This window comes from Coloeus monedula (genome assembly GCF_965178545.1).
Source record: "Coloeus monedula genome assembly, chromosome: 36".
Classification (NCBI taxonomy): Eukaryota; Metazoa; Chordata; class Aves; order Passeriformes; family Corvidae; genus Coloeus; species Coloeus monedula.
This window is the reverse complement of record NC_138816.1, coordinates 1976443-2003298: the sequence shown is the minus strand read 5'-3', so window position 1 is coordinate 2003298 and position 26856 is coordinate 1976443. Positions and strand designations below refer to the sequence as shown.

Sequence of the window (26856 nt, the reverse complement as noted above, 5' to 3'; positions counted from 1 at the left end):
CCCCGTCCTTATCCCCCCGTCCCTGTCCCCGTGTCGCCTCCCTGTCCCCATCCTGTCCTCTCCCTGTCCCCATCCCTGCATCCCCATCCCTGTCCCCATCCCTGTCCCCTCCCTGTCCCCATCCCTGTGTCCCCATTCCTGTCCCCATCCCTGTTCCCATGTCCCCGTCCTGTCCCATCCCTGTCCCCATCCTGTCCCATCCCTGTGTCCCCGTGTCCCTGTCGCCATCCCATCCCCATGTCCTCATCCCCACATCCTTCGTGTCCCAGCCCTGTCCCCACATCCTGTCCCCACATCCCCACCCTGTCCGTGTGTCCCCACCCCCACGTTCCCAACGTCCCTGACCTGTCCCCAGCCCTGTGTCCCCATGTCCCTGTCCCCGACCTTTCCCCTTGTCCCATTCATGTCCCCATCCCTGTCCCCATACCAATGCCCCTGACCTGTCCCCGTGTCCCCAACCCTGTCCCTGTCCTGTCTCCATCCCCCTCCCAATGTCCCCCATCCTGTCCCCATCCCAATATCCCTGTGCCCAACCCTGTCCCGATGTCCCCATCCTGTTCCCGTCCCATCCCAGTGTCCCTGTCCTCCCCCCACCCGGTCCCCTCCCTGTCCCCATTCTGTCCCTGCTGTCTCCGGTCCCCGTCCCCACTCACCGGCAGCTCCGTCGGTGCCGGGGTGGCCCTGGGGCCGCCCTTAAATCCCCGCAGCCGGGGAGGTGACAGGGGCAGGTGACAGGGGCAGGTGACAGGGGCAGGTGACAGGTCGGTGACAGGTCGGTGACGGGGCCGGTGCCATCACCGGCAGTGGGGCCGGTTCTCCCGGTCCCCACCCGGCCCCGCGTGGGTGGGGGTGGCTGGGGAGGGGACACGGGACCGACACGGGGACAGGGGACACGTGGGGGACATGGGGGGGATGTGGGGACACTGGGGGGGACTTGGGGACGTGGAGATATGTGAACATGTGGGGGAGCATTAGGACACTGCGGGGGCTTGGGGACACTGGGGGGGACTTGGGGACACGGAGGGCAGAGGGACATGGGGGGACAGGGGGATGTGGGGATTTGGGGACAGGGGGATGTCGGGGCCATGGGGACATGGGGATTCTGGGAGGGGACATGGGGACAGAGAGGGCACATGGAGATCTTGGGACAGGGGACATTGGGGGACACAGGGGGGACAAAGGGACAGGGGCTGGGAGGTCCCAGGGGGTCTCAGGGTGTCACTGGGGAATCCCGGGGGATCACAGAAGGGTGACAGGGGGGCCACTGGGGGTCACTGGGGTCATTGCGGGGGTCCCTGAGGGGGGTCACAGGGGAGTTACAGGAAGGTCACTGTGGTCACTCGGGTCACGGGACCCCCGTGTCCCTGCTGTCCCCGTGACCTTTGACCCGGAGCGGGGGCGGGTGAGTCATTTCCCGCCACCCCCGCGGGGGCGTGGTTTCCACCGGGTGGGCGTGGCCCCGGTGAGTGGGCGGAACCCTCTGCGGGGCGGGGGCGGGGCCCGCGGGGAGCGCGGGCGGGGATTGGGCGGGGGCGGGCGGGGGGCGGGGCCCGCGGAGAGCGCGGGCGGGGATTGGGCGGGGGCGGGGCCCGCGGAGAGCGCGGGAGGGGATTGGGCGGGGGCGGGCGGGGGGCGGGGCCTGCGGGGAGCGCGGGCGGGGATTGGGCGGGAGCGGGCGGGGGCGGGGCCCCGGTGGCGGCGGAAGGGGGCGGGGCCTGCGTGGCGCGCTCCGGCGGGCGGCGATGGTGAGCGGGGTCCCGGTGCCGGGGGGGGTTTCGGGGTCCCCCCGCGCCCCCCCCGCGACTCGCGATCCTCCCGAGCACCCCCCGTGTCCCCCTCGACCCCTCCTGAACCCCCTGGCCCGCCCCGGGACCCCCCTGAGCCGCCCCGCGGCCACCGCCACCCTCTCGTGTCCCCCCCCCCGGGACCCCGCTGTGTCCCCCGCGTGTCGCCGGGACGCCCCCGGCCCTCCTGTCCTCCCCACCCCCCACCCCCCCAATGCTCCTCCTCTGATCGCCCCGTGCCGCTCCCCGACCCCTCCGGACTCCAGGACCCCCCCCAGGACCCTCGAGCCCCCCCGTGACCCCCCAAAGCCCCCCTGACCCCCCCTGTCCCCCCCGCAGCTGTTCTACTCCTTCTTCAAGTCCCTGGTGGGGAAGGACGTGGTCGTGGAGCTCAAGAACGACCTGAGGTGAGGGGGAGGCTCGGGACCCCCAGAACCCCCCCGGGACCCCATAGAGACCCCCATAGACCCCCCCCCCAGAAAGGACCCCCAGGGACTCCTCCAGACCCTCCATAAAACTCTCCGGGACCCCCCCATGGGCATCCTCAGGAACCCCCCCGGTACCCCCCAAACCCCCCATAGACCCCCCATAAGCCCCCCATAGCCCCCCCCGGGGACCCCATAGAGACCCCCCAGCCCCCCCGTGCATCCCCCTCCCAACGCCCCCACCAAACCCCCTCTGGACCCCCCTGCGACCCCCCAAAACTCCCAGGGTCCCCCCAAACCCCCCCGTGTCTCTCCCCAGCATCTGCGGGACCCTGCACTCCGTCGATCAGGTGAGTGGGGGTCCCCGGGGGGGCCCCGGGGGGCTCTGGGGGGGCTTTGGAGAGGCCTCTGACCCCCCCCTGCTCCCCCCCCCCAGTACCTGAACATCAAACTGACCGACATCAGCGTCACCGACCCTGAGAAGTATCCGCACATGGTGAGGGGTCTGGGGTCCGGGGGATCGGGGGGCGTCCGGGGGGCCGGGGAGGGGTCTGGGGGAGGCTGGGAGGGCCTAAGGGGGTTCTGGGAGGGGCAGAGGGGGTCTGGAGGGGTCTGGGGGTCTCAGGGGGAATCTCAGTGATTTTGGGAGGGTCTCTGTGAGTTCAGGGGATCGGAGGGGGGGGGATCTCAGGGAATTCGGGGGTCTCAGGGGGTCTCTGCTCCCCCCCCCCCCCCCCCCCAGCTTTCGGTCAAGAACTGCTTCATCCGCGGCTCCGTGGTTCGCTATGTCCAGCTCCCGGCCGACGAGGTGGACACGCAGCTGCTGCAGGACGCGGCGCGCAAGGAGGCGCTGCAGCAGAAGCAGTGACCCTCCCCCAAATCCGGGGAGACCCCTCCCCAAATCCGAGGGGACGCCCCAAAATTCAAAGGAGTCCCACGGCCCATTTCCACAACCCCAATAAATGCCCGCCCCCTGCCCTGTTCTGCATGTGTGTGGCTCTCCCGGTCGGCTGGGGGTTGATTTTTGGGTGCTTTTGAGGTGATCTTGAGGTGATTTTGGGTATCTCCCACCCCCCATTTTTCGGGGTCGCGGAGGGTTTGCACCGCCGGGCCGCTGGGGGGCGCAGAGCGCGGCGGGTGCGGCGCTCGCTCCGGGACGCTCGGTGGCACCGGAGGTTCCGCCCACGCCAGCGAGCGCCAGCCAATGGCGGGCCGAGATGGGCGGGGCTCTGCGCATGCGCCGCGCGCGCCGCCCCACGTGTCTCCTCCCGCCGCGGCCGCCTCAGGTACCGGGGGAGGCGGGGAGGCCACGTGACCCCCGGGGATTTCACCCCCCCCCCCCCCCCGGGAACCCCCCATTCTCCTTCGGTGCCCCCCAGGTGCTCCCCGAGACCCCTGCACCGACACCGCCCGGCACCGGCCGCCGGCGCTCCCCACAGCACGGCCCCCCCGGCCACGGCCCTGAGCCTCCCCCGGGACCCACTGGGGAACCCCCGAACACCCCCCGGGACCCCCAAGCACCTCCCAGGACCCCTAAACACCGCCCGGCACCGCTTCCCGGCCCCCCCACCTGCAGCCCTGACACCCCCGGTGACCGCCAGCCCCCCCCCCGTTTTGTCCCTCCAGCCATGGCCGCCCCTCCGGTGCTGCTGCTGCCGCCCCCCCCCGCCGACGCCGCCGCCCGCCGGGTGCTGATCGCCGCCCGCTTCGGGCCGGGCCCCCCGCCGCGCGTGGAGCGGGTGCCCGGGGGGGTCCCCGCGGCCGGGACCCCCGCGCTGCCCGCGCTGCGCACCCCCGGGGGGGCCCTGCTGGGCCCCGGCGCCGCCGCGCTCTTCCTGAGCCCCCCCCGGCTGCGCGGCACGGCCCCCCCCGAGGCCGCCCTGGTGCGGCAGTGGGTGGCCTTCGCCGAGGGCGACCTGGCCACGGCCGCGGCCATCGCGCTGGGGGGGCCCCCCGAGGTGAGGGGGGGGCCTGGGGGTGACACATGGGGGGGTACAGAGGGGCCGGGGAGGGGGGACAGGTGGGATTTGGGGGTGGGGACGAGGGGAGACATTGGCCTGGAGGGGGCCCGAGGTGGGGCGGGGGGGGCGCAGCCTGGGGGTTTTTGGGGGGTGACAAATGGGGGTGGGGAGGCTGCGGGGGGGATATGAGGGGATATGGAGGGGGGCTGGGGGGGAGATTGGGGGTCCCTGACCCCCCCGTGCCCCCCCAGGCCCGTGCCCGGGGGCTGCAGGAGCTGCGCCGGGGGCTGGGGGCTCTCGAGGCCCACCTGAGCGGCCGCTCCTTCCTGGTGGGGGATGGCGTCACCCTGGCCGATGTCACCGTGGCCTGCGCCCTGCTGGCCCCGTTCACGCAGGTGAGACCCCCCCGAATGCTCCCGGGACCCCCAGGAATTCCCCCCCCATCATCCCTGACCCCTCCGACCCTCCCGCGTTCCCTTTTGTCCCCATGACCCCTCTGAGCTCCTTTCCCCCGATGTCCCTCTGTGCCCCCCCAGGTGCTGGACGCCCCCTCCCGCGCCCCGTTCCCGGCGGTCACTCGCTGGTTCCTGGGCTGTGTCCGGCTTCCCGAGTTCCGGGCGGAGCTGGGGGACGTGCGGCTCTGCGGGGGGGGGGACCCCGCGCCTGCCCCCCCCGGGACCCCCGGTGAGTGTGGGGAGGGGGGCCACGGGGGGTGGGGATTTGGAGGGGGACAAAGAGTGACCCCCCCCCCCCCCCTTCTCGCTGTCCCCAGGGGAGCAACCCCAGGGGGTCCCCAGGGGTCCTGGTCCGGGGGGGCCGGGCCAGGCCGAGCCCCCCCCCGCCAAGAGCGCGGCGCAGCTGAAGAAGGAGGCGAAGAAACGGGAGAAACTGGAGAAATTCCAGCAGAAACAGGAGAAAAACCGGGAGCTGCAGGTGAGGGGGGGCTGGGGGGGGAGTCCCTGGGGGTCTCTGGGGAGGTCCCTGGAGGTCCCTGAGGGTCCCTGACCCCCCCGTGCCCCCCCAGGCCCAGGCCCAGGCCAAAGCCAAGCCCAGCCGGGCCCGGCGGGAGCTGCAGGGGCTGCGCTATGAGACCCCCACCCCCCCTGGCTGCAAGAAGGGTATGGGGGGCTTTGGGGGGTCGGGGGGGGGGCTCCAGTGGCATTTGGGGGTGTTTGGGGGCTCTGGGGGGGGCTCAGAGGGGGTTGTGAGGGTGTCTGTGGGGGCTACGGGGGGTATTGGGAGAGTTTGGGGGGGCTTTAGGTGGGTCTTGGGGGGGCTTTGGGGTGCAGAGGGGGCTCAGGGGAGTACTCAGGGTCTGGGGGGGCTCAAGGGGGTCTGGGGGTGGACACGGGGGGCTGGGGGGGTCTGGGGGCTCAGGGGGGTCTGGGGGTGGGGTCTGAGCCCCATTTAACCCCCCTGGGACCCCTCCCCAGATGTGGGGGGACCCCTCCCCGAGAGCTACAGCCCAGCCTACGTGGAGGCGGCCTGGTACAGCTGGTGGGAGAAGGAGGGGTTCTTCCGGCCGGAATGTGGGGTGAGTGGGGGTCCGGGGGGGCCTGGGGGGGTCCAGGTGCAGCTGCTGGGAAAAGGAGGGGCTCTTCCGCCACGAATTTGGGGTTTGGGAGGGTACTGGGGGAGTCTGAAGGGATTTGGGGGGGAGTTGGGGGGTCCTTGGGGGTCCCCAAGCCCCCCTGACCCCCCCATGCCCCCCCAGCGCTCCCTGGACACCCCCAACCCCCGGGGGGTGTTCGTGATGTGCCTCCCCCCCCCCAACGTGACGGGGACGCTGCACCTGGGCCATGCCCTGACCGTGGCCATCCAGGATACGCTGACCCGCTGGTGAGTGACCACTGAGCGGTGGCGACCGCCGGGCACACACAGGAGTGACCACCAGTGACCACTGGGGATCCGGGGAGTGTCCCCAGTGTCCCCAGTGTCCCCCGATGTCCCCGACAGGCACCGGATGCGGGGACTGACCACGCTGTGGGCGCCGGGCTGTGACCACGCCGGCATCGCCACCCAGGTGGTCGTGGAGCGGCGCCTGCTGCGCTCCCGAGGGGTCACTCGGCACCAGCTCGGCCGCGACGCCTTCCTGGGGGAGGTGTGGCGCTGGAAGGAGGAGTGAGTGACCACTGACCGCTGAGCGGCTGCGCGGTGACCGCCCCCGGCACTCCAGAGTGACCCCTGGCACTGTAGAGTCACCCCAAAGTGACCCATGGAAACCCCAAAGTGACCCCCAGCACTCCAGAGTGACCCCAGAGAGACCCATGGAACCCGAGCAACCCCAAAGTGACCCATGGTACCCCGAAGTGGCCCACAGCATCCCATAGTGACCCCAAAGTGACCCATGGTGCCTCAAAGTGACCCCCAGCATCCCATAGTGACCCCAAAGTCACCCGTGGTGCCCCAAGGAGACCCCGCAGTGGCTCCAAAGTGACCCAGCCCCTCCTGAACCCCTCCCCAGCCCCCTCCCCACCCCAAAGCCCCCCGGCCCCACAGCCTCTCCCTCCCCCAGGAAGGGGGACCGCATTTACCAGCAGCTGCGGCGCCTCGGAGCCTCCATGGACTGGGAGCGCGCCTGTTTCACCATGGACCCTGTGAGTGGGGGGCTCCAGGGGGTGTCCCGGGGGTCCCTGAGCACCCCCTGACCCCCCCCCGACCCCGCTGACCCCACAGAAAATGAGCCGGGCGGTGACCGAGGCCTTTGTGAGGCTGCACGAGCAGGGCCTGATCTACCGGAGCCGCCGCATCGTGCACTGGAGCTGCACCCTGCGCTCGGCCATCTCTGACATCGAGGTACCCAAAACTCCCCAAAACCCCCCAAAAACCTGTCCCGGGACCCTCAAGACCCCCTGAAACACCCCTAGGGCTGGGAGAAACTCAGGGATCCCAAGGACTGGGCTTCCCTTCCTGCACCCAGGAGGTTTTGGGGGTGGTCTGGGGGGTTTTGGGGTGCAGGGGGTGTTTTTGGGGGTCTCACCGGAGTCTGTTTCCCTCCCCCCCCCCCAGGTGGAGAAGCGGGAGCTGGGGGGCCGCACCCTCCTGCGGGTGCCGGGCTACGAGGAGCCCGTGGAGTTCGGGGTCCTGGTGGCCTTCGCATACCCCCTGGAGGGGGCCGGTAAATGGGGGGGGTCTGGGGTGTTCATGGGGGTCTCTGGGGGTCTGAGGGGTCTCTGGGGGGGTGTTTGGGGATTCTCTGAGGGGTGTCTCGGTCTCTGTGGGGTCTGTTGGGGTTTTTGGGGGTTCCAGGGGTCTCTCTGTCCCTGAGGGGTCCATGGGGTGACCCCCATGCCCCGTTTGCCCCCCAGGGGAGGGCGAGGATGCCGAGGTCGTGGTGGCCACGACGCGTCTGGAGACGATGCTGGGGGACGAGGCCGTGGCCGTGCACCCTGAGGACCCCCGATACCAGGTGGGGGTGGGGCTGGGCTCACCTGGGGGATGGGCTGGGCTCACCTGGGGGATGGGGCTTCACCCCAAGCACTCCGTCTCCCCAGTACCTGGTGAGGGGCGGGGCCTGCCCAGGTGTGGGTGTGCCCCAAGGTGGGCGTGGCCAGGCCCAGGTGTGTCCCTAATGGCCCCACCCTCCTCAGCACCTGCGGGGCCGCCATGTCCTGCACCCGTTCACGGGGCGGCGCCTGCCCGTGCTGCACGACCCCTTCGTGGACCCCCAGTTCGGCACCGGTGAGGGGCGGGGCTGGGGCGGGGCTTAAAGGGGTGTGGCTTTTCTGGGTGGGGTGTGGGTTAGATGGGTGTGGCTGTTTTGGGGTGTGGCTTAGAGGGGTGTGATTGCTTTGGGGTGTGGCTTAGAGGGGTGTGGCTGTTTTGGGGTGTGGCTTAGAGGGGTGTGATTGCTTTGGGGTGTGGCTTAGAGGGGTGTGGCTGTTGGGGGTGTGGCTGTTTTGGGGTGTGGCTTAGATGGGTGTGATTGCTTTGGGGTGTGGCTTAGAGGGGTGTGGCTGTTGGGGGTGTGGCTGTTTTGGGGTGTGGCTTAAAGGGGTGTAGCTTTTCTGGGTGGGGTGTGGCTTAGAGGGGTGTGGCTGCTTTGGGGTGTGGCTTAGATGGGTGTGGCTGTTGGGGGTGTGGTTATTTAAGGGTGTGTCCCTTAATGGGTGTGGCTGCTCAGGGGTGTGGCCTGGGTGGGTGTGGTCTCAAGGGGTGTGGCCTAAAGCAGTGTGGCTTAGGGGGTGGTGGCTGGGCATGGCAGTGGTCAGCGTGGGCGTGGCCGGGCCTGGGTGTGGTCAGGGTGGGCGTGGCCGGTTTTGGGCGTGTCCTGAGCCGGCCCCGCCCCCAGGTGCTGTTAAGATCACCCCCGCCCATGACGCCACCGACTTCGAGGTGGGGCAGCGGCATGGGCTTGGCGGGGCCACGGTCATCGGCGAGGACGGCACCATGGTCAACGTCCCCGCGCCCTTCCAGGTGCGGCTGGGGGGTCACGGGGCTGGGACCCCCTGTGGGGTCGGAGGGACCTGTGGCAGGGGAGAAATGGGAGGGATTTGAGGGGTTTGGGTGAGATTTGGGTTATTTTAGGGGGTCTTGGGGCATCTGGGTGATTTGGGGGGTTTGGGTAGTTTTGGGGGTATGGGGGTGGTTTGGGTGGGGATTCTGGGGGGCTGTGGTCAGTCTGGGGGGCTGTGGTCACTCGGGGGGCGCTCAGGACCGTATCCCTCCCATCCCCAGGGGATGCCGCGGTTCAAGGCCCGCTCGGCGCTGCTGGAGACCCTCAAGGAACGGGGGCTGTTCCGGGGGGTCAGCGAGAACCCCATGGTGGTGCCCATCTGCAGGTGGGGGCCGAGGGTCACTCTGGGGTGGCAGGAGATGACAATGGGTGGCACAGGTGACAGCAGGTGACACAGGTGACGCTGTCCCCCTGCCGCAGCCGCTCCAAGGACGTGCTGGAGCCTCGGGCCGTCCCACAGTGGTTCGTGCGCTGCCAGGGCCTGGCCGGGGCCGCGGCGGCCGCCGTGCGCAGGGGGGACCTGCGGCTGCACCCGGCCAGCCACGCCCGCACCTGGTTCAGCTGGATGGACAACATCAGGTGAGACCCCACGGACCCTGCCCTGCCCCACAGCCCTGCCCCACAGCCACACTCTCACCTGCCCCATTTCTTCCCCCGCAGGGACTGGTGCATCTCCCGGCAGCTCTGGTGGGGCCATCGCATCCCCGCCTACTTCGTCACCATAAACCATCCTCAAGTGCCCCCTGGCCAGGTGAGGGGGGGTCCTGTGGGGCTGGGGGGGCTGCTGGGGGGTGCTATGGGGCTGGGGGATGATGTCGTGGGGCTGGGGGTGAGCAGTGGAGAGTCTGGGGGTCCCTGGGTGACGTTTGGGGTCACATTTGGGTTATTCTGGGGGGTCCTAGAATGAGGACAGCTGGTTCTGGGTTAGGGGGGTCTCTGGGTGCTTTGGGGTGGCATTTGGGGGTCTCTGTGTGACATCTGGGATTTTTTGGGGGTCCCAGGATGAGGACGATCGGTTCTGGGTCAGCGGCCGCTCCGAGGACGAGGCTCGAGCCAAAGCGGCCGCAGCCTTTGGAGTCCCCCCGGAACTGGTCAGCCTGAGGCAAGGTGGGACTGGGGGGCACTGGGGGGTAACTTGGGGGGCACTGGGAGGGACTGGGGGGAACTGGAAGGGACTGGGAGGAGTAGGCTGGGCACTGGGAGGAGTCGGGGGGAGCTGGGGGGAGAAAGAGCGGGTCTCTGGTGGTCCCTGGTGGTCACTGCTGTCCCTGGTGGTCCCTGGTGGTCACTGGTGGTCACTGGCGGTCACTGCTGTCCCTGGTGGTCCCTGGTGGTCCCTGGTGGTCACTGGCGGTCACTGCTGTCCCTGGTGGTCACTGGCCATCACTGCTGGTCCCCGGTGGTCACTGGTGGTCACTGGCGGTTACTGCTGTCCCTGGTCAGATGAGGACGTCCTGGACACCTGGTTCTCCTCCGGCCTCTTCCCCTTCTCCATCTTCGGGTGGCCTGACCCGGTGAGGGGGAGCTCAGGGGGCTCTGGGGGGTCGCGGGGGGGGTTTGGGGGTCCCGGTCTCATTTCTGGGGTCCCCTCAGACCCCCGACCTGGAGCGGTTCTACCCGGGGTCGCTGCTGGAGACCGGACACGACATCCTCTTCTTCTGGGTGGCCAGGATGGTGATGCTGGGGCTGGCGCTGACCGGGCGGCTGCCCTTCCGCGAGGTGGGCCCCGAAACACCCCAAAATAACCCCAAAACACCCCAAAATAACCCCAAATTTCTCCTGGGACTCCCCCAGGTGTGTCCCCATCCTGTCCCGCAGGTGTCCTTGTCCCCCCCCACCTGTGTCACCTGTCCCCACCTGACCCTGTCCCTTCCTGTCCCCGGGTGTCACCTGTCCCTGTCCCCCCCCATCCCCCAGTGTAGCTCCATGCCCCAGGTGTGTCCCTGTGCCCCACAGGAGCATCACCTGTCCCCAGGTGTCACCTGTCCCCTCCCCCCCAGGTGTACCTCCACGCCATCGTCCGCGACGCCCACGGGCGCAAGATGAGCAAATCCCTGGGGAACGTCATCGACCCCCTGGACGTCATCGCGGGGGTGTCGCTGCAGGTGGGACCCCAGAACCCCCTGACCCCCCCCAAAAAAAGCCCCCCAAGTCCCCCGGGGGTCTGGGGGTCCCCGGTAACCCCCCCGTGCCCCCCAGGAGCTGCATCAGCAGCTGGAGAGCAGCAACCTGGACCCTGCGGAGCTGGAGCGTGCCCGGGAGGGGCAGGTGGGGCTCTGGGGGGAATTTGGGGGATCTGGGGGGGATTTAGAGGCGACTTGGGAGGGTCCTGGGGGGATCTTGGGGGATTTGGGGGGATTTGGGGGAGTCTGGAGGGGTCTGGGGTGGGGTTGGGGTGCCCGGAGGGTCCTGTGGAGGGATCCAGGGGGCTCCAAGGGACAGTGACGGACACTGGGGGGGGCTTGGGAGGTTCTGGGGGCTGCTGTGGGGGGAGGGGGGCTGTGGGGGGTCCCGGGAGTATTTTGGAGGGTCTTTATCCCCTCCCGGAGTGACCCCTTCCCCCCCTTCTGCCCCCACAGAAACGGGACTTCCCCGAGGGGATCCCCGAGTGCGGCACGGACGCGCTTCGCTTCGCTCTCTGCGCCTACACGGCCCAGGGTACCTGAAACCACCCCAAAACCACCCCAAAAACAGCCCCCAAATCCCCCTCTGCGCCTACAGGGCCCAGGGTATCCCAAAATCACCCCAAAACCACCCCCTGACTGCCCCGTGTCCCCCCCAGGCCGGGACATCAACCTGGACGTGGGGCGGGTTTTGGGGTACCGGCACTTCTGTAACAAGGTCTGGAACGGGGCCCGCTTCGTGCTGCGGGCGCTGGGAGAGGGGTACCGGCCCCCCCCCGCCCCACAGGTACCCCCCGAGACCCCCCCAAACCCCTCCTGACCCCCCCCCAGCCCCCTGGGAGCCCCCAGTCCTCACCTGCGGGGAGGGGACCTCGATGATGGGGCTGAGACCCTCCCCCCCCATGGGGTTTGCTGACCCTTGGGACCCCCCCCGTGTCCCCCTGACCCCCCGACCTTCATGTCCCCAATGTCCCCATGTCCCCCTGACCCTTTGATGTCCCCCTGGTGTCCCCAGTGTTCCCATGACCCTCTGATCCCCCATGTCCCCCCAATGGTCCCAATGTCCCCCTGACCCTTTGATGTCCCCGATGTTCCCAATGTCCCCCTGACCCCCCGCGTCCCCGATGTCCCCCTGACCCTCTGATCCCCCATGTCCCCAATGTTCCCCATGTCCCCCTGACCCCCCATGTCCCCAATGTCCCCTCGACGTCCCCCAGTGTCCCCCCGGTGTCCCCGTGCCCCCTGACGGCTGTCCCTGTCCCCAGGAGGGCTCCGGGGGTCCTCGGGGGGCTCTGGCCGAGCGCTGGGTGCGGAGCCGCCTCAGCCGGGCCGTGCAGGGCTGCGGGGCCGCCCTGGGGGGCTTCGACTTCCCGGGGGCCACCACGGCCGTGCACGGCTTCTGGGTGTACGAGCTGTGCGACGTCTACCTGGTACGGGGGGTCCTGGGGGGTCCTGGGGGGTCCTGGGGGGGGTACAGGGGGTTGTGGGGGCATGGCTGGGCTGCGGACGGGGAGGGCTCAGGGGGATTTGGGGTGGTCACGGGGGGTCCCTGGGGATTTCTGGGGGTCCCTGGGGGTTATTTGGGTTATCTGGGGGTCTCTGGGGTCTCTGGAGGTCTCTGGGGGTTATTTGGGTTATCTGGGAGTCCCTAGGGGTCCCTGGGGGTTATTTGGGGTCCAGGGAGGTCTCTGGGGTTATCTGGGGGTCTCTGGGGGTCTGGGGGGGTCTCTGGGGTCTCTGGAGGTCTCTGGGGGTTATTTGGGTTATCTGGGAGTCCCTGGGGGTCCCTGGGGGTTATTTGGGGTCCTGGGAGGTCTCTGGGGTTATCTGGGGGTCTCTGGGGGTCCCTGCGGGGTATTTGGGGTCCAGGGAGGTCTCTGGGGTTATCTGGGGGTCTCTGGGGGTCCCTGCGGGGTATTTGGGGTCCAGGGAGGTCTCTGGGGTTATCTGGGGGTCCCTGGGGGGTATTTGGGGTCCGGGGGGGTCTCTGGAGGTCTCTGGGGGTTATTTGGGTTATCTGGGAGTCCCTGGGGGTCCCTGGGGGTTATTTGGGGTCCAGGGAGGTCTCTGGGGTTATCTGGAGGTCTCTGGGGGTCCCTGGGGGGGTATTTGGGGTCCAGGGAGGTCTCTGGGGTTATCTGGGGGTCTCTGGGCGTTATTTGGGGTCCCTGGGGGTGTCTGGGGGTCCCGGCCCCCCCTGACCCCTTTTCCCCTCCCAGGAGTGTGTGAAGCCGGTGCTGGCCCGAGCAGCCCCCGCCCAGCCCGGGGGGGTCCCGGGGGGTCCCGAGGGGGAGGGGGAGGGGCACGACGGGGACGGCGATGAGGACGAGGAGAGAGGTGAGGGGGGGGGAGGGGAGAGCTGCGGTCACCGCCCAGGCTGGAGGGTCCGGGGGGGTTCTGGGGGGCTCTGGGTGGTTTCAGGGGGTGCCGCTGACGATGGTGACAATGACGAGGTGCCCCAGGTGACCGGAGGGGTTTGGGGGGGTGTCGGTTCTGGGAGGGGTTTGGGTGGAATCCCGGGGGATTTGGGGAGGTTTGGGAGGGTCCTGGGGGGTTTCCGGGGGTGCCGATGATGATGGTGACGACGATGACACTGTCCCAGGTGACGTGGAGGCCGTCAGGGACACGCTGCTGACCTGCCTGGACGCGGGGCTGCGGCTCCTCGCCCCCTTCATGCCCTTCCTGGCCGAGGAGCTCTGGCAGCGGCTGCCCCCCCGCGCCCCCCCCGCGCCCCCCAGCATCTGCCTGGCCCCCTTCCCCGAGCCCGAGCAGGTGGGGGGGGCCGGGGGGGGGGGTCTGAGGGGGGATTTGGGGTCCTGGGGGGGCTCTGGGAGGGGCTCAGTGGGGTCCTGTGGGGATGAGGGGGAAGTTGGGGGTCCCGGGGGTAATTTGAGGGTCCTGAGGGGGGGGGGGTCTCTGGCCCTGACCCCCCAATTTCCTCCCCCCAGTTCTGCTGGCAGGATGAGGAGGCCGAGGCCACCATGGAGTTCGTGCTGGGCATCGTCCGGGCGCTGCGGAGCCTGCGGGCAGCACACGGGCTGACCCGCCAGAGACCCCCCTGTACGGCCCGGGGGGGCCTAAATGGCGTTTTTGAGGGGTCCTGGGGGGGCTCGAAGGGGGTTTGGGGGGTACTAGGGATGCTTAAAGGGGGTCTGAGAGTAGATTTGGGGGGTTCTAATTGGGGCAGGGGGCTCCTGGGGGGCGTGGGGGGGTCCCGAGCAATCCAAGCAATGTTTGGGGTCACTGAGGGGGGGCTGGGCAGTGGGCGGGGGGGTTCCAGGTGGCTTTGAGGCCCCTCCAGCCCCCGCCAAAGCCCCCCGGAGTGGGGCAGGGTGGGCAGTGGGGGTCTCTGGGGGGGTGTCTGGGGGGGTCTCTGGGCTCCCACCCCCCTGACCCCCCCCTGTCCCCCCAGGTTTCCTGCAGTGCCCCGACCCTGCCTGGGGGTCCCGGGCCCGGCGCTACCGGGGGCTCCTGCGGGCACTGGGGGGGGTCGGGGCCGTGCGGCTGCTGGAGGGGGGCGAGGGGCCCCCCCAGGGCTGCGCCGTGGCCGTGGCCTCTGACCGCTGCACCGTCCACCTGCTGCTCAAGGTGGGTGCCCCGTGACGTCACCACACCACCCCCCCCATGACGTCATCATTGCAATGACACCATCACCCACCCGCACTGACGCTGTTTTGGGGGGGGGTTTGCCCGTTTTAGGGCGTCGTGGACCCCCCCAAGGAGCTGTCCCGGCTGGGGGGGCGGCGGGAGGAGCTGGAGAAGGCCCTGGAGCGGCTGCGGGAGCGGCGGGGGGGCCCCGGCTACGCCCAGAAGGTGCCCCCCCACGTGCAGGAGGCCGACGCGGCCAAGGTGAGCCGGGGGGGGCTTGGGGGGGCTCAGATGGAGCATGGAGGGCTGGGGGAGGCCTTGGAGGGGCTCTGGGGGGGCTTGGAGGGGGGCTGGGGGGATCCTGGGGAGTCCTGGGGGTCTCAGGAGGTGCTGGGGGGGTTTGGTGGGCTCGGGGGGTCCCGGGGGGGTCCCAGCCCATGTGTGTCCCTCCCACAGCTGACCCAGCTGGAGTCGGAGCTGCGGAACGTTCTGGAAGCTGAGGAGCTGATGAGGAAAATGCTGTGACACTCCCCCCCCTCGTCCCCCAGCCAGGACCCGCTCAGGACCCCTCCCCGCCCCCCGAGACCCCCCCCCCCCAATAAAGGCGTTCATGGACCGGTCCCGTGCTGACGTCACTGGGGGGGGGGGGGAACCCCGGGGGGGCGTGGCCAGTTTAATGAGGGGCGTGGTCTCCTCTGGCCCCGCCCCCGCTCCGCGCGGACAATGAGGGTGGGCGTGGCCGCGGGGTATTCTGGGATCGGGGCGGCCGCGGGTAAGGGGGGTCCGGGGGGGTCCGGGGGGGTCCGGGGGGGGGTCCCGGGGGCGTCGGGAGGTCCTGGGGGGGCGGGGCTCGGGGGCAGCAGCGGGGGGTGCTCCAGGAGGGGCCCAGGGGTCTTTGGGAGCCCGTGTTCCTGGGTTGGGGTCTCGGGGGGCGACTTTGGGGGGGTCCCCGGGGCGACTTTGGGGGACTCCGGGGGTCCCTGTGGAGTCTCGGGGGTCCGGGGGGGCTCTGGGGTGATGTGGGGGTCGCGAGGGGTCCCTGGGGGTTCCGGGGGGCTCGGGGGGCGTTGAGGGGCTCGGGGCGCCCCCGGCTGCTTTTTGGGGTGTTGGTGGGGCTCGGGGGAGGGGTGGGGGCGGGCGTTTCCCCCGTTAATTAGCGCTAATGAGCCCCCGTTAATCAGCGGCACTGCCCCCCCCCCGCAGCTCCGGCAGCACCGAGGCCGAAGGCTCCGCCCGCCCCCTCCCCCTCCTCCTCCTCCTCCTCCCCCGGGCGGGGGTCCCGGTGAGACCCCCCCAAACTCCCCCTGACCCCGACCCCAAACCAGCCCCGCCCGTCCGGGGGTCCCGTCCGGGGGGGTCCCGTCCGGGGGGGTCCCATGGCTGAGCCCTTCGGACACTTCACCCACGCCCTGATCCGGGCGCTGCCCCCCCCGGGGGACCCCTGGGAGGAGGCGCTGGGGGTCGCGGCGCCCCCGGGGCCCCCCCCGGACCCGGCCAAGGCGCGGCGGCAGTGGGGGGTCCTGGGGGGGGTCCTGCGGCAGCGCCTGGGGCTGCAGGTCCTGGAGCTGCCCCCGGCCCGGGGGGGGCTCCGGCCGCTGCTGCTCGAGGAGCTCGTGGTGGTGCAGGGGGGGACGGCGCTGCTGACCCGGCCGGGGCCCCCCCGCCGCGAGGAGGTACCGGGGGGACACACGGGGGTTTGGGGGGGGGGGGGTCTCAGGGGGCTGCGACCCCCGGGGGGGAGGGGGCCGAGGAGCTGTGGGACCCCCGGGATGGTGGGGGTGGGAATCGGGGTCCTTTTGGGGTGGGGGCTGGGCCGGGGGGGCTGTGTGGGCGCAGAGGGGGGGTCGTGGCTGATGTCCACTCCGCCCCCCCGGTGACCCCCGCTGTCCCCCCAGCTCGGGGGGCTCCGGGAGGTGCTGGAGCAGCTCCAGCTCCGGGTGCTGTCGGTGACGGACGAGGGGGCAGCGCTGGACGGGGGGGACGTTCTGTTCACCGGTGAGTCTGGGGGACCCCCCGACCACCCCGGGACACCCACGGGACCCCCTGGGACCCTCCAGGGTCCCAACCACCCCCTGCTCCCCCCTCCCCCCCCCCCCAGGCCGGGAATTCTTCGTGGGAATCTCCCCCTGGACCAACCTGCGCGGGGCCGAGGCCGTGGCTGACGCCTTCAGGGTGAGACCCCCGGGGGGCTTTGGGGGTTTAATGGGGTGGTCCCAGGGTTTTTGGGGTTTCCAGGGGGTTCTGACTCCCCCCTGTGCCCCCCTCCCCCCCCCCGCAGGACTTCACGGTGTCCACGGTGCCGGTGGGGGGCGGGGGGCGGCTGAAGGGGTTCTGCAGCATGGCCGCCCCCCAGACCATCGCCCACGGCAGCAGCGACGGCGCCCGCAGGGCCATCAAGGTGGGGGACAACGGGGAGGGGGGGACGCTGCGGTTTTGGGGATAAAAATCCCAGTTTGGAGGGGGAACCCAGTTTGGGGAAGGGCACGAGTTGGGGGCTCAGGGTTTGGTGGTCAGCGGGTCAGTTTGAGGGGTGTGGGGGGCCAAGGGGCCAGAGGGGAACACAGGGGGGTTCAGGGGGTGGGGTTTGGGAGGTCAGGGGGTCAGTTCTGGGGGTCAGTTTGGGGTGGTCAGAGGATCAGTTTTGGGGTGGTTTTGGGGAATCTGAGGGTCAGTTCTCAGGGTCAGTTCTGGGGTGGTTTTGGGGGATCTGAGGGTCAGTTTGGGGTGGTCAGAGGGTCAGTTTTGGGGTGGTTTTGGGGAATCTAAGGGTCAGTTCTGGGGGTCAGTTTTGGGGTGGTTTTGAGGCATCTGAGGGTCAGTTCTTGGGGTCAGTTTTGGGTGGTCAGAGGGTCACTCGTGTCCCCCCCAGGCCATGGAGCAGCTCTCGGACCACCCCTACTCGCGGCTGGCACTGCCCGATGACCCCGCCGGGAACTGTCTGTTCACACGGCCGGGGGGGCTCCCGGGGGGGGTCCTGGTGCACCGGGGGCCTGAGGAGTTCCCGCAGAGCCAGAAGGTGGGCGTGACCGGTGGGCGTGGCCGGTGGGCGTGGCCAAACAGGGTGGGGCTCTGGGTGTGGGCGGGGTGATGGGGAGGAGCCATTTAAGAGCGTGGCCATGCCCTGAGGCCCCCTCTCTGCCCCCCCAGGCGTTCCAGAAGGTTCCGGGGGTGTCGCTGGTGCCGCTGGACCTGAGCGAGGCCGCCAAGGTGGGCGGGGCCCTGAGCTCCTGCTGCGTCCTGCTGCGGGCGCGGCCGGCTGGGCGGGGCCGGCCCTGACCACGCCCACTGACCACGCCCCCATTCCCAGAGATCCCACCTCCCATTTTGGGGGTGGGGTCACATAGAGAGCCCCTCCCCCACCCCGTTTTTTAGCCCCATCCCCCCCCCCCCCCCCGGCCGCCACCCCTCCCTCCTCTGCCTTAAGAAGGCGTCCGGGACCAAATAAAAAAAAAATTCCTTTTAATTAATTCCTTAATTAATGAGTCATTACTTCTGCGGGTGGGGGAGGAGCAGAGCGCGTGCAGGGCGGGGGAGGGGCGGGGTGGGGGAGGGGTCACAGCACCCAGGGCAGGCGGAAGGCCTGGGGGGGGAGGGGCGTGCAGTGCGAGGCCTCGAAGTTCTGCAGGTGCTTCTGGGCCTGGGGGAGGAGCAGTGGGCGTGGTCAGGGCCTGACCACGCCCCTCAAGCCACGCCCCCTAGCCCCACCCCCACTCACCAGGTACAGCGCCAGCTGCCGGCGCTGGGCGGGGCTCAGATCCTCACCTGTGGGGGCGGGGCAAACGTCAGGGGTGGGGCCAGCCTGGCCACACCCAGGGCCACACCCAGCTCCTGACTGGTTGCCCAGCCCAACCCCCTGGTCCCACCCACCCTTGCCACGCCCCCACCCTCCCATTGGCCCATCCCGGCCCCGCCCCGGCCCCGCCCTGACCCAGGCTCCAGGGGAACGGGGGGCTCCGGTCGCCCGCAAAGGCCTTGAGCTGCTCCTGGCACCAGCCCTCGTCGGGGGCGCAGCCGCGGAGAACGGAGCCTGCCGAGAACGGGCGGTTCGAACCCAAAAACGGGACTTGGAACCCAAAACTGGGGAGTCAGAACCCCGAAAGGGGGGGACAGAGCCCAGAAGGGGGGGGGTCACACCCGGGCTCGGGATGGTCACTCACTCTCCTCCTCGGCGGTCGCGGCCTCGAGCCACTCCCACACCGCCCGTAGACCCTCGTCCACCACGACCTTGGGGTACCTGGGGGGGACGGGGGGAGTCAGAGCCCCCCAGAGACCCCCAGAGCCCCCTAGGACCCCCAGAGCCCACCAGGACCCCCCAAACCACCCTGAGACCCCCAAACTCCTCCAAATGCCCCCCTGCCCACAACCCACAGATCCTTCCTAGAACCCTCCAACCTCCCCCCAATCCTGCCCCGGACCCCTCCAACCTCTCCCGGCCCCCCCCAGGACCCCCCAATCCCCCCCAGGACCCCCCAAACCCCCCAGAACCCCCCATTTCCCCACCGGTGCTGCAGCAGCTTCAGCAGGAGGTCGTTGCCGCGGTTGGACGCGATGTCATCGGGGACCCTGCGGGGCGGGGGGGGACACGGGGGAGTCAGGGGGATTTGGGGGGGTCCTGGGGAGGTTTTGGGGGTCCCAGGGGGTCTGGGTGGGGGGGGGCTCACGTGGTGGTGATGATCTCATCCTTCGTCCTCCGCACCAGCAGCACCGGGCCCTGGTACCTGGGGGGCGGAGGGGGAGAAGGGGGGTTTGGGGGGTCCCTGACACCCGGGGGGGCCCGGGAGGGTTTGGGGGTCCTGGGGAGGTTTGGGGGGGTCCCCAGAGGGCGGGGGAGGGGCAGCCCCGTACCTGCAGAGCTGCTCGGCGTTGTTGAGGTTCAGGTGCTCCCTCACCGTCTGCGTCACCAGGTCCCCTGGGGGGGGAGGAGTTAGGGGGGGCTTGGGGGGGCTCGGGGGGGGGGTCTGGGGGCGGTGGGGGGAGGGGCACTCACGCCAGCTCCGGGGCAGCACCTTCAGGGCCAGGGGCACGAGGTCATCGAAGGAGGCGTCCAGCACCAGCCCCCCCACCTCGGGGTAGGACATGGCGGCCCAGGTGGCTGGGGGGGCCGGGGGTCAGCGGGGACCCTCGGGGGCCCAGGACCCCCCCACGGAGCCCCGAGCGGCTCCAGAGCCCACAGAGTGCCGGGGTCCAGCTCTTGGTCACCGGAGCCTCCTCCCGGCACTCCCAGTGCCCGCTCCGGTTCCTTCCCAGTATTCTCAACCCCGACCCAGTGCCCTGAACCCCTTCCCAGTGCCCCCCAGTGCTCCCACTGCCCTGAACCCCTTCCCAGTGCGCTCCCAGTGCTCCCAGTGCCCTGAACCCCTTCCCAGTGCCCCCCAGTGCTCCCAGTGCCCTGAACCCCTTCCCAGTGCCCCCCAGTGCTCTCAGTGCCCTGAATCCCCTCCCAGTGCACTCCCAGTGCTCCCAGTGCCCGCTCCGGTTCCTTCCCAGTACTCTCAACCCCGATCCAGTGCCCTGAACCCTTTCCCAGTGCCCCCCAGTGCTCTCAGTGCCCTGAACCCCTTCCCAGTGCCCCCCAGGGCCCTCCCAGTGCTCCCAGTGCCCTGAACCCCTTCCCAGTGCCCCCCAGTGCTCCCAGTGCCCTGAACCCCTTCCCAGTGCCCCCCAGTGCTCTCAGTGCCTTGAATCCCCTCCCAGTGCACTCCCAGTGCTCCCAGTGCCCGCTCCGGTTCCTTCCCAGTAGTCTCAACCCCGACCCAGTGCCCTGAACCCCTTCTCAGTGCGCTCCCAGTGCTCCCAATGCCCTGAACCCCCTCCCAGTGCACTCCCAGTGCCCCCCAGTGCCCTCCCACTGCTCCCAGTGCCTTGAACCCCCTCCCGGTGCCCCCCAGTGCCCTCCCAGCGCTCCCAGTCCCCTCCCAGTGCCCCCCAGTGCGCTCCCAGTGCTCCCATGGCCTCCAGTGCTCCCAGTGCCCTGAACCCCCTCCCAGTGCGCTCCCAGTGCCCTCCCAGTGCCCCCAGTATGCTCCCAGTGCTCCCAGTGCCCTGAACCCCCTCCCAGTGCTCCCCAGTACGCTCCCAGTGCCCTCCCAGTACCCCCCAGTGCACTCCCAGTGCCCCCCAGTGCCCTGAACCACCTCCTGGTGCCCCACAATGCCCTCCCAGTGCGCTCCCAGTGCGCTCCCAGTGCCCTCCCAGTGCCCTGAGCCCCCTCCCCGTGCCCGGTACCGGTGAAGCCCCCGATGGACCAGGCGTACAGGACGATGTTCGGGGGGGCGAAGTTGAGGCGCTGCAGCGCAAAGCGCATCACCACGTCCATGGCGTTGGCCTCGCTCTGCGGCAGGGGGACGCCCTGCGGGGGGGTCAGCGGGGTCCCCAAATCCCCTAAAACCCCCTGAACCCCCCCTGAAATCGCCCACCCCCGGGGTACCCCAAACCCCCCCCCCAAACCCCCATAAAAAGCACCCCCACCTGACCCCATCTGTGACACGCTCTGGGCCCTGCAATAGGGGGGGTCAGGGGATCCCCAAAATCCCCCAAATCCACCCCCCCCCAATCCTTCAGATCCCCTGGGACCCCCCCAGGCCCCCCGAGACCCCCCGAACTCACAGTGCTGCCGCCGAAGCCGGGGTGGTTCCAGCCCAGGACTGAGTACCCAGCTGGGGGGGGGGACATGCGGGGGTCACGCTGGGCCCGGGGGGCTTCAGGCCCCAAAAATGAAGGGGAAGGACCCAAACCAGCAAAAACCCCCCCAAAGACGTGCAAAGATCTAAGTGAGACCCCCCCCAGAACGAGGTGGTGCAGCCCAGGGACCCCCCAAATCCAACCCTCCCCCAAATTCAAACCCCCCCAAATCCAACTCCGCCCAAAAACCCAATCCCCACCACCCAGAACCGCCCCGGGACCCCCAAAGAAGGGGAACCCCCACCCAGGCACCCCCAACACAAATGGATCGACCCAACCCCCCCCACAAACCCCACATGGTTCACTCCACCCCCGCCTTCTGTGGGGTCTGGGGGCTTTGGGGGTCCCAGAGGGAATTTCAGGGGTCCCTGAGTAGTTTTGGGGGCCCTGGGGTGGTTTGGGGGTCCCAGGAGAGGTTTTGGGGTCTCAGGGGAGGTTTTGGGGTCCCAGGGGAAGTTTTGGGGGTCCCAGGAAAGGCTTTGGGGTGCTGAGGGAGGTTTGGGGGTCCCAGAGGAGGTTTTGGGGTCTCAGGGGTGATTTGGGGGTCCCAGGGGAGGTTTTGGGGGTCCCAGGGAAGGTGTTGGGGTGCTGAGGGTGGTTTGGGGGTCCCAGGGGAGGTTTTGGAGTGCCCAGGGAGGTTTGGGGTCTCAGGGGAGGTTTTGGGGGTCCCAGAGGAGGTTTTGGGGTCCCAGGTAAGGTTTTGGGGTGCCGAGGGAGGTTTGGGGTCTCAGGGGAGGTTTCGGGGTCCCAAGCGAGGTTTTGGGGGTCCCAGGTAAGGTTTTGGGGATCCCGCGGGAGGTTTTGGGGTCCTGGAGAAAGTTTTGGGTGTCCCAGGTGAGGTTTTGGGGTGCCCAGGGGAGATGTTGGGGTCTCAGGGAAAGCTTTGGGGGTCCCAGGTGAGGTTTTGGGGTCCCTCTCGTACCTTCCAAGGGCGTGGACAGACACCCGACCTCGTAGAAGCCGGCGTTGCCCTCGCAGCAGATCACCTGGGGGGGACATCGGGGCCGCGCGGGGGGGGACGCTGTGGGGTCAGAGCCCCCCGGGACCGCCCCGAACGCCCCCGGGCCCCCGAGGCCTCACCAGGGTGTCCCCGCGGGGGTCGCGGCCGCGCCGGTCGATGACCATGGTGTCGATCTCGTTGCCGTCACAAGCCACCAGCTTGGCCCGCTGGCCCCCGAACTGCGGGGACATGGGGGGGACAGCGGGCTCAGGGGGCAGTTTTGGGGTCTGGGCGGTTGTTTTGGGGTTTTTTTGGTACTCAAGGGTGGTGGAGACACTTTAGGGTCGCTTTTGGGTCACTTTGGGGTTGTTTCTGAGATCAGCAATTAGTTCAGAGTCTGAAAACTCTTTGGAGATAATTTGGGGTTATTTGGAATTCTAAAGAAATTATTTCGGGCTTAGTTTAGAGGCATTTTGGGGTCTCACCTGCTCAATGAGGTGCGCCTGGCCCTGCAGCACCAGGGTGGGTGTGTTTTGGGGTATTTTAGAGTGATTTTAGGGTGTTTTTGGGGTCTCACCTGCTCGACGAGCTGGGCCTGGCCCTGCAGCAGCAGGGTGGGTGTGTTTTGGGGTATTTTAGGGTGGTTTTAGGGTATTTTTGGGGTCTCACCTGCTCGATGAGGCATGCCTGGCCCTGCAGCTGGGTGGGTGTGTTTTGGGGTATTTTAGGGTGGTTTTAGGGTGTTTTTGGGGTCTCACCTGCTCGACGAGGCGCGCCTGGCCCTGCAGCTGGGTGGGTGTGTTTTGGGGTATTTTAGGGTGGTTTTAGGGTGTTTTTGGGGTCTCACCTGCTCGATGAGCTGGGCCTGGCCCTGCAGCAGCAGGGTGGGTGTGTTTTGGGGCATTTTAGGGCTGGTTTAAGGTGTTTTTAGGGTCTCACCTGCTCAATGAGGCGCGCCTGGCCCTGCAGCTGGGTGGGTGTGTTTTAGGGTATTTTAGGGTGTTTTTGGGGTCTCACCTGCTCGACGAGCTGGGCCTGGCCCTGCAGCTGGGTGGGTGTGTTTTGGGGTATTTTAGGGTGGTTTTAGGGTGTTTTTGGGGTCTCACCTGCTCGACGAGCTGGGCCTGGCCCTGCAGCAGCAGGGTGGGTGTGTTTTGGGGCATTTTAGGGTGGTTTTAGGGTGTTTTTGGGGTCTCACCTGCTCGACGAGGCGCGCCTGGCCCTGCAGCTGGGTAGGTGTGTTTTGGGGCATTTTAGGGCTGGTTTAAGGTGTTTTTAGGGTCTCACCTGCTCAATGAGGCGCGCCTGGCCCTGCAGCTGGGTGGGTGTGTTTTGGGGTATTTTAGGGTAGTTTTAGGGTGTTTTTGGGGTCGCACCTGCTCGACGAGGCGCGCCTGGCCCTGCAGCACCAGGGTGGGTGTGTTTTGGGGCATTTTAGGATATTTTGGGGCTGTTTTTGGGGTCGCACCTGCTCGACGAGGCGCGCCTGGCCCTGCAGCTGGGTGGGTGTGTTTTGGGGTATTTTAGGGTGGTTTTAGGGTATTTTTGGGGTCTCACCTGCTCGATGAGGCATGCCTGGCCCTGCAGCTGGGTGGGTGTGTTTTGGGGTATTTTAGGGTGGTTTTAGGGTGTTTTTGGGGTCTCACCTGCTCGACGAGGCGCGCCTGGCCCTGCAGCTGGGTGGGTGTGTTTTGGGGTATTTTAGGGTGGTTTTAGGGTGTTTTTGGGGTCTCACCTGCTCGATGAGCTGGGCCTGGCCCTGCAGCAAGGTGGGTGTGTTTTGGGGTATTTTAGGGTGGTTTTGGGGTGTTTTTGGGGTCTCACCTGCTCGATGAGGCGCGCCTGGCCCTGCAGCAGGGTGGGCAGCAGCGCGCGCTGCAGCAGCCGCACGGAGCCCGGGAACAGCATCCGCCGGCCCAGGGTGTGGGCCAGGAGCAGCCTGGGGGTGGGGCCGGCCCGGGACACGCCCGGGGGTGGGGTCAGCGCAGACACACCCCCGGGGGGCGGGGCCAAACCCACCCACCCATCCCCCTCCCTCCCCACCACGGCCAATCAGCTCCTTCCCCATCCCCTGGCCACGCCCCCTTGGGCCACACCCAGTACCACACCCTCATCAGCCCCGCCCACGTGGCCACGCCCACACCCCAAAGCCACACCCCTCAAAAGAGCCCCGCCCACCCCGAGCCCCGCCCACCAAAGCCACACCAACCCCGGCCCCGCCCACCCGGAGCCCCGCCCACCCCGAGCCCCGCCCACCTGACCAGGGCACACGGAAGCTTCCGGAGCGCCCCCAGGAGCCCCCGGGAGCCCCCCCGGGGCCGGGGGGGGTCTCGGAGCAGCGGCACCGCCCGGGAGCCCCCCCTGCAACCGAGAGCGGGGGGTCAGGGGGGCCCAGGGGAATTTGGTGGTCCCAGGGGAACTGGGGGGGGGGGGGGGTCAGGGGTCCCCAGAGGGGTTTGGGGAAGGCTCCCAGGGGCGTCTCCAGGGTGGTTTGGGGGTCCCGGGAGGGGTCGTGGGGTCCTGGGGGTGTTTTTGGGGGTCCCTGAGGTGTTTGTGGGGGTCCCGGGATGTTTGTGGGGGTCCTGGGGGTGTTTTTGGGGGTCCCAGGGGTGTTTGTGGGCGTCCCTGAGGTGTTTGTGGGGGTCCTGGGATGTTTGTGGGGGTCCTGGGGGTGTTTTTGGGGGTCCCGGGGGTGTCTGTGGGGGTCCCGGGGTGTTTTTGGGGGTCCCGGGGGTGTTTGTGGCGGTCCCAGGGTGTTTTTGGGGGCCCCTGAAGTGTTTTTAAGGGTCCCTGAGGTGTTTGTGGGGGTCCCAGGGTGTTTCTGGGGGTCCCTGAGGTGTTTGTGGGGGTCCCAGGGGGGTCCCAGGGGGGTCCCAGGGGTGTTTGTGGGGGTCCCAGGGTGTTTGTGGGGGTCCCGGGAGGGTCCCGGGGGGCTCTGACCAGGCGGGGCCGGCGCTGTCCCAGCGGAAGTCCACGGGCCAGCTGCGGAAGTCGAAGGTGTAGAGTCCGAGTTTGCGCTGGGGGGGGGATGGGGGAGAACAGCGGCCTAAGACCCCCCCCCAGACCCCTCGGTGGGGGGGTCGCTGACACCTTTTGGGGGTCCCCGGCGCCCCCGGGGCTCCCCGTGCCCACCTTGGCCTCGGGGGTGCCGCTGCGGTGGCTCTCCTCCAGCGCCGCGATGAACTCCAGGTACTGCGGGTTGCTCCAGCGGCCCAGCCCTGGGGGGGCACGGGGGGGGCTCACGGAGGGTCCCGGGGGGGCCCTCAGGGGGGTCCCGGTGCCCCCAAAGCCCCCTCACCTCGCAGACAGGCCACGCCCGCCAGCAGTAGCCCCAGCGTGGCCACGCAGTGCGACAGGGGCACCACGCGGGACATGGTCAGCAGGCCTGGGGGGGGGGGAAAACGGGGTGAGAGACCCCAAAAAAAAACCCCAAAACACCCCCAGACCATGCGGGGCATGGTCAGCAGGCCTGGGGGGGGGGAAAACGGGGTGAGAGACCCCAAAAAAACCCCCAAAAACACCCCCAGACCATGCGGGACATGGTCAGCAGGCCTGGGGGGAGATAAAGGGGTGAGAAACCCCAAAAAAAAACCCCAAAACACCCCCAGAGCATGCGGGACATGGTCAGCAGGCCTGGGGGGAGATAAAGGGGTGAGAAACCCCAAAATCCCCCCTTAAACCATCCAGAGACCCTAAAACCCCCCCTAAACCATCCAGACACCCTAAAACCCCCCTTAAACCCTCCAGACACCCCAAAACCCCCCTTAAACCATCCACAGACCCCAAAACCCCCCTTAAACCCTCCAGAGACCCCAAAACCCCCCTTAAACCATCCACAGACCCCAAAACCCTCCTTAAACCATCCAGAGACCGCCAAAAACCCCCTTAAACCATCCAGAGACCCCAAAACCCCCCTTAAACCATCCAGAGACCCCAAAACCCCCCCTAAACCATCCACAGACCCCAAAACCCCCCTTAAACCATCCAAAGACCCCAAAACCCCCCCTAAACCATCCAGAGACCCCAAAACCCCCCTTAAACCATCCACAGACCCCAAAACCCCCCTTAAACCATCCACAGACCCCAAAACCCTCCTTAAACCATCCAGAGACCCCCGAAACCCCCCCCAGCCCCACCTTTGCGGTACAGGTAGAACACGGCCAAGGGGGAGGCGTAGTACGAGATGGACCAGAGCACCGAGGCCTGCGGGACCCCCGCGACCCCTGAGACCCCCGAGCGCCGGGGGGGCCCCGGGGGGGAGCCCCGCTTCGGAACCGGGGGGAAATGGGGGCAGAGAGGGTCCCCAGTTCATGGGAAGGGGGTAAATGGGGTCTGGGGGCACCGGGAGGGAGTCCCCGATTCAGGGTGGGGGAAATGGGGGATGGGGAGGGGGTCTGCGGGTCCATTGGGGGGTCCCAGGGGGATGGGGACCCCCCCCCCCGGGCAGGGTGAAGGGCACGGACAGAGCCGGAGGAGTCCCGAGGGGTCTCACCAGCGCCAGGACACTGTCCGTGTGCTTCTCCAGCCCCCGCGGTTGGTAATAGGAGTCCTGAGGGGGCACGGGAGGGGTCAGCGCGGGGCTCGGGGGGTCCGCATCCCCGCGGCTGCCATGGCAACCACCCCGCCCGGGCCCCCCGCCCTCCCGCGCCTCACCCAGGCCGGCTCCCCGCGCTCGCTGCCGGCTCCGTTCCCTCCCTGCGGCGCCCCCGGGGCCCCCCCGGCCGCGCCGGGAGCGCGGGGCCGATGGACGCGGTAGAGCCGCGGGCCCAGGACGCAGCTGAGCAGCTTCGCCATGATGGCGGCGCCGGAAGTGGCGGCGCTTCCGGGAAGCTGAACATCCGGGGCGGGGCCAAGGGCAGGGTTCCCGCATTTGCTGATTGTAAAGCCCCGCCCACCGT

General features: G+C 68.8%; 4 protein-coding genes across 6 annotated transcripts; 3 read left to right on the top strand and 1 right to left on the bottom strand.

Moving 5' to 3' along the window:
* The first annotated feature begins 1705 nt into the window (after positions 1-1705).
* On the top strand, positions 1706-3192 carry LSM2 (LSM2 homolog, U6 small nuclear RNA and mRNA degradation associated). Its single transcript, XM_082299995.1, has 5 exons — positions 1706-1745; positions 2124-2191; positions 2529-2559; positions 2646-2705; positions 2952-3192. Exons 1-5 carry the CDS (start codon positions 1743-1745, stop codon positions 3075-3077), a joined length of 288 nt encoding a protein of 95 aa, XP_082156121.1. The 5' UTR covers positions 1706-1742; the 3' UTR covers positions 3078-3192.
* Positions 3193-3470: 278 nt separating this feature from the next.
* VARS1 (valyl-tRNA synthetase 1) lies at positions 3471-14938 on the top strand. The gene is made up of 32 exons (XM_082299996.1): positions 3471-3495; positions 3836-4167; positions 4422-4565; positions 4707-4854; positions 4943-5103; positions 5195-5288; positions 5604-5704; positions 5885-6009; positions 6127-6291; positions 6686-6767; positions 6847-6966; positions 7180-7288; positions 7479-7579; positions 7761-7851; positions 8462-8586; positions 8848-8951; positions 9047-9205; positions 9287-9377; positions 9628-9733; positions 10070-10140; positions 10220-10345; positions 10627-10731; positions 10826-10894; positions 11206-11284; positions 11409-11536; positions 12015-12179; positions 12969-13086; positions 13352-13521; positions 13698-13809; positions 14162-14337; positions 14449-14598; positions 14794-14938. The coding sequence occupies exons 2-32, from the start codon at positions 3838-3840 to the stop codon at positions 14860-14862; spliced, it is 3894 nt and encodes a 1297-aa protein (XP_082156122.1). The 5' UTR covers positions 3471-3495; positions 3836-3837; the 3' UTR covers positions 14863-14938.
* Positions 14939-15614: 676 nt separating this feature from the next.
* On the top strand, positions 15615-17652 carry DDAH2 (DDAH family member 2, ADMA-independent). Its single transcript, XM_082300088.1, has 6 exons — positions 15615-16010; positions 16239-16332; positions 16436-16509; positions 16616-16735; positions 17207-17353; positions 17485-17652. The coding sequence occupies exons 1-6, from the start codon at positions 15714-15716 to the stop codon at positions 17611-17613; spliced, it is 861 nt and encodes a 286-aa protein (XP_082156214.1). The 5' UTR covers positions 15615-15713; the 3' UTR covers positions 17614-17652.
* A 122-nt stretch (positions 17653-17774) lies between these two features.
* Positions 17775-26502, bottom strand: ABHD16A (abhydrolase domain containing 16A, phospholipase). Of its 3 annotated transcripts, none has more exons than XM_082300094.1 (19): positions 26451-26502; positions 26095-26161; positions 25257-25343; positions 25091-25176; positions 24899-24975; positions 24215-24319; positions 23783-23897; positions 22099-22197; positions 21941-22004; positions 20944-20993; positions 20563-20686; positions 19325-19429; positions 19183-19246; positions 18999-19055; positions 18838-18900; positions 18495-18571; positions 18266-18400; positions 18053-18099; positions 17775-17974 (listed from the first exon to the last, which is right to left on the bottom strand). In XM_082300094.1, exons 3-19 carry the CDS (start codon positions 25330-25332, stop codon positions 17891-17893), a joined length of 1428 nt encoding a protein of 475 aa, XP_082156220.1. In that variant the 5' UTR covers positions 25333-25343; positions 26095-26161; positions 26451-26502; the 3' UTR covers positions 17775-17890. The 3 variants fall into 3 exon arrangements, with proteins under 3 accessions (XP_082156220.1, XP_082156221.1, XP_082156222.1); XM_082300095.1 differs by having other exon boundaries at positions 18266-18364; XM_082300096.1 differs by lacking the exon at positions 18266-18400.
* Positions 26503-26856: the final 354 nt, after the last annotated feature.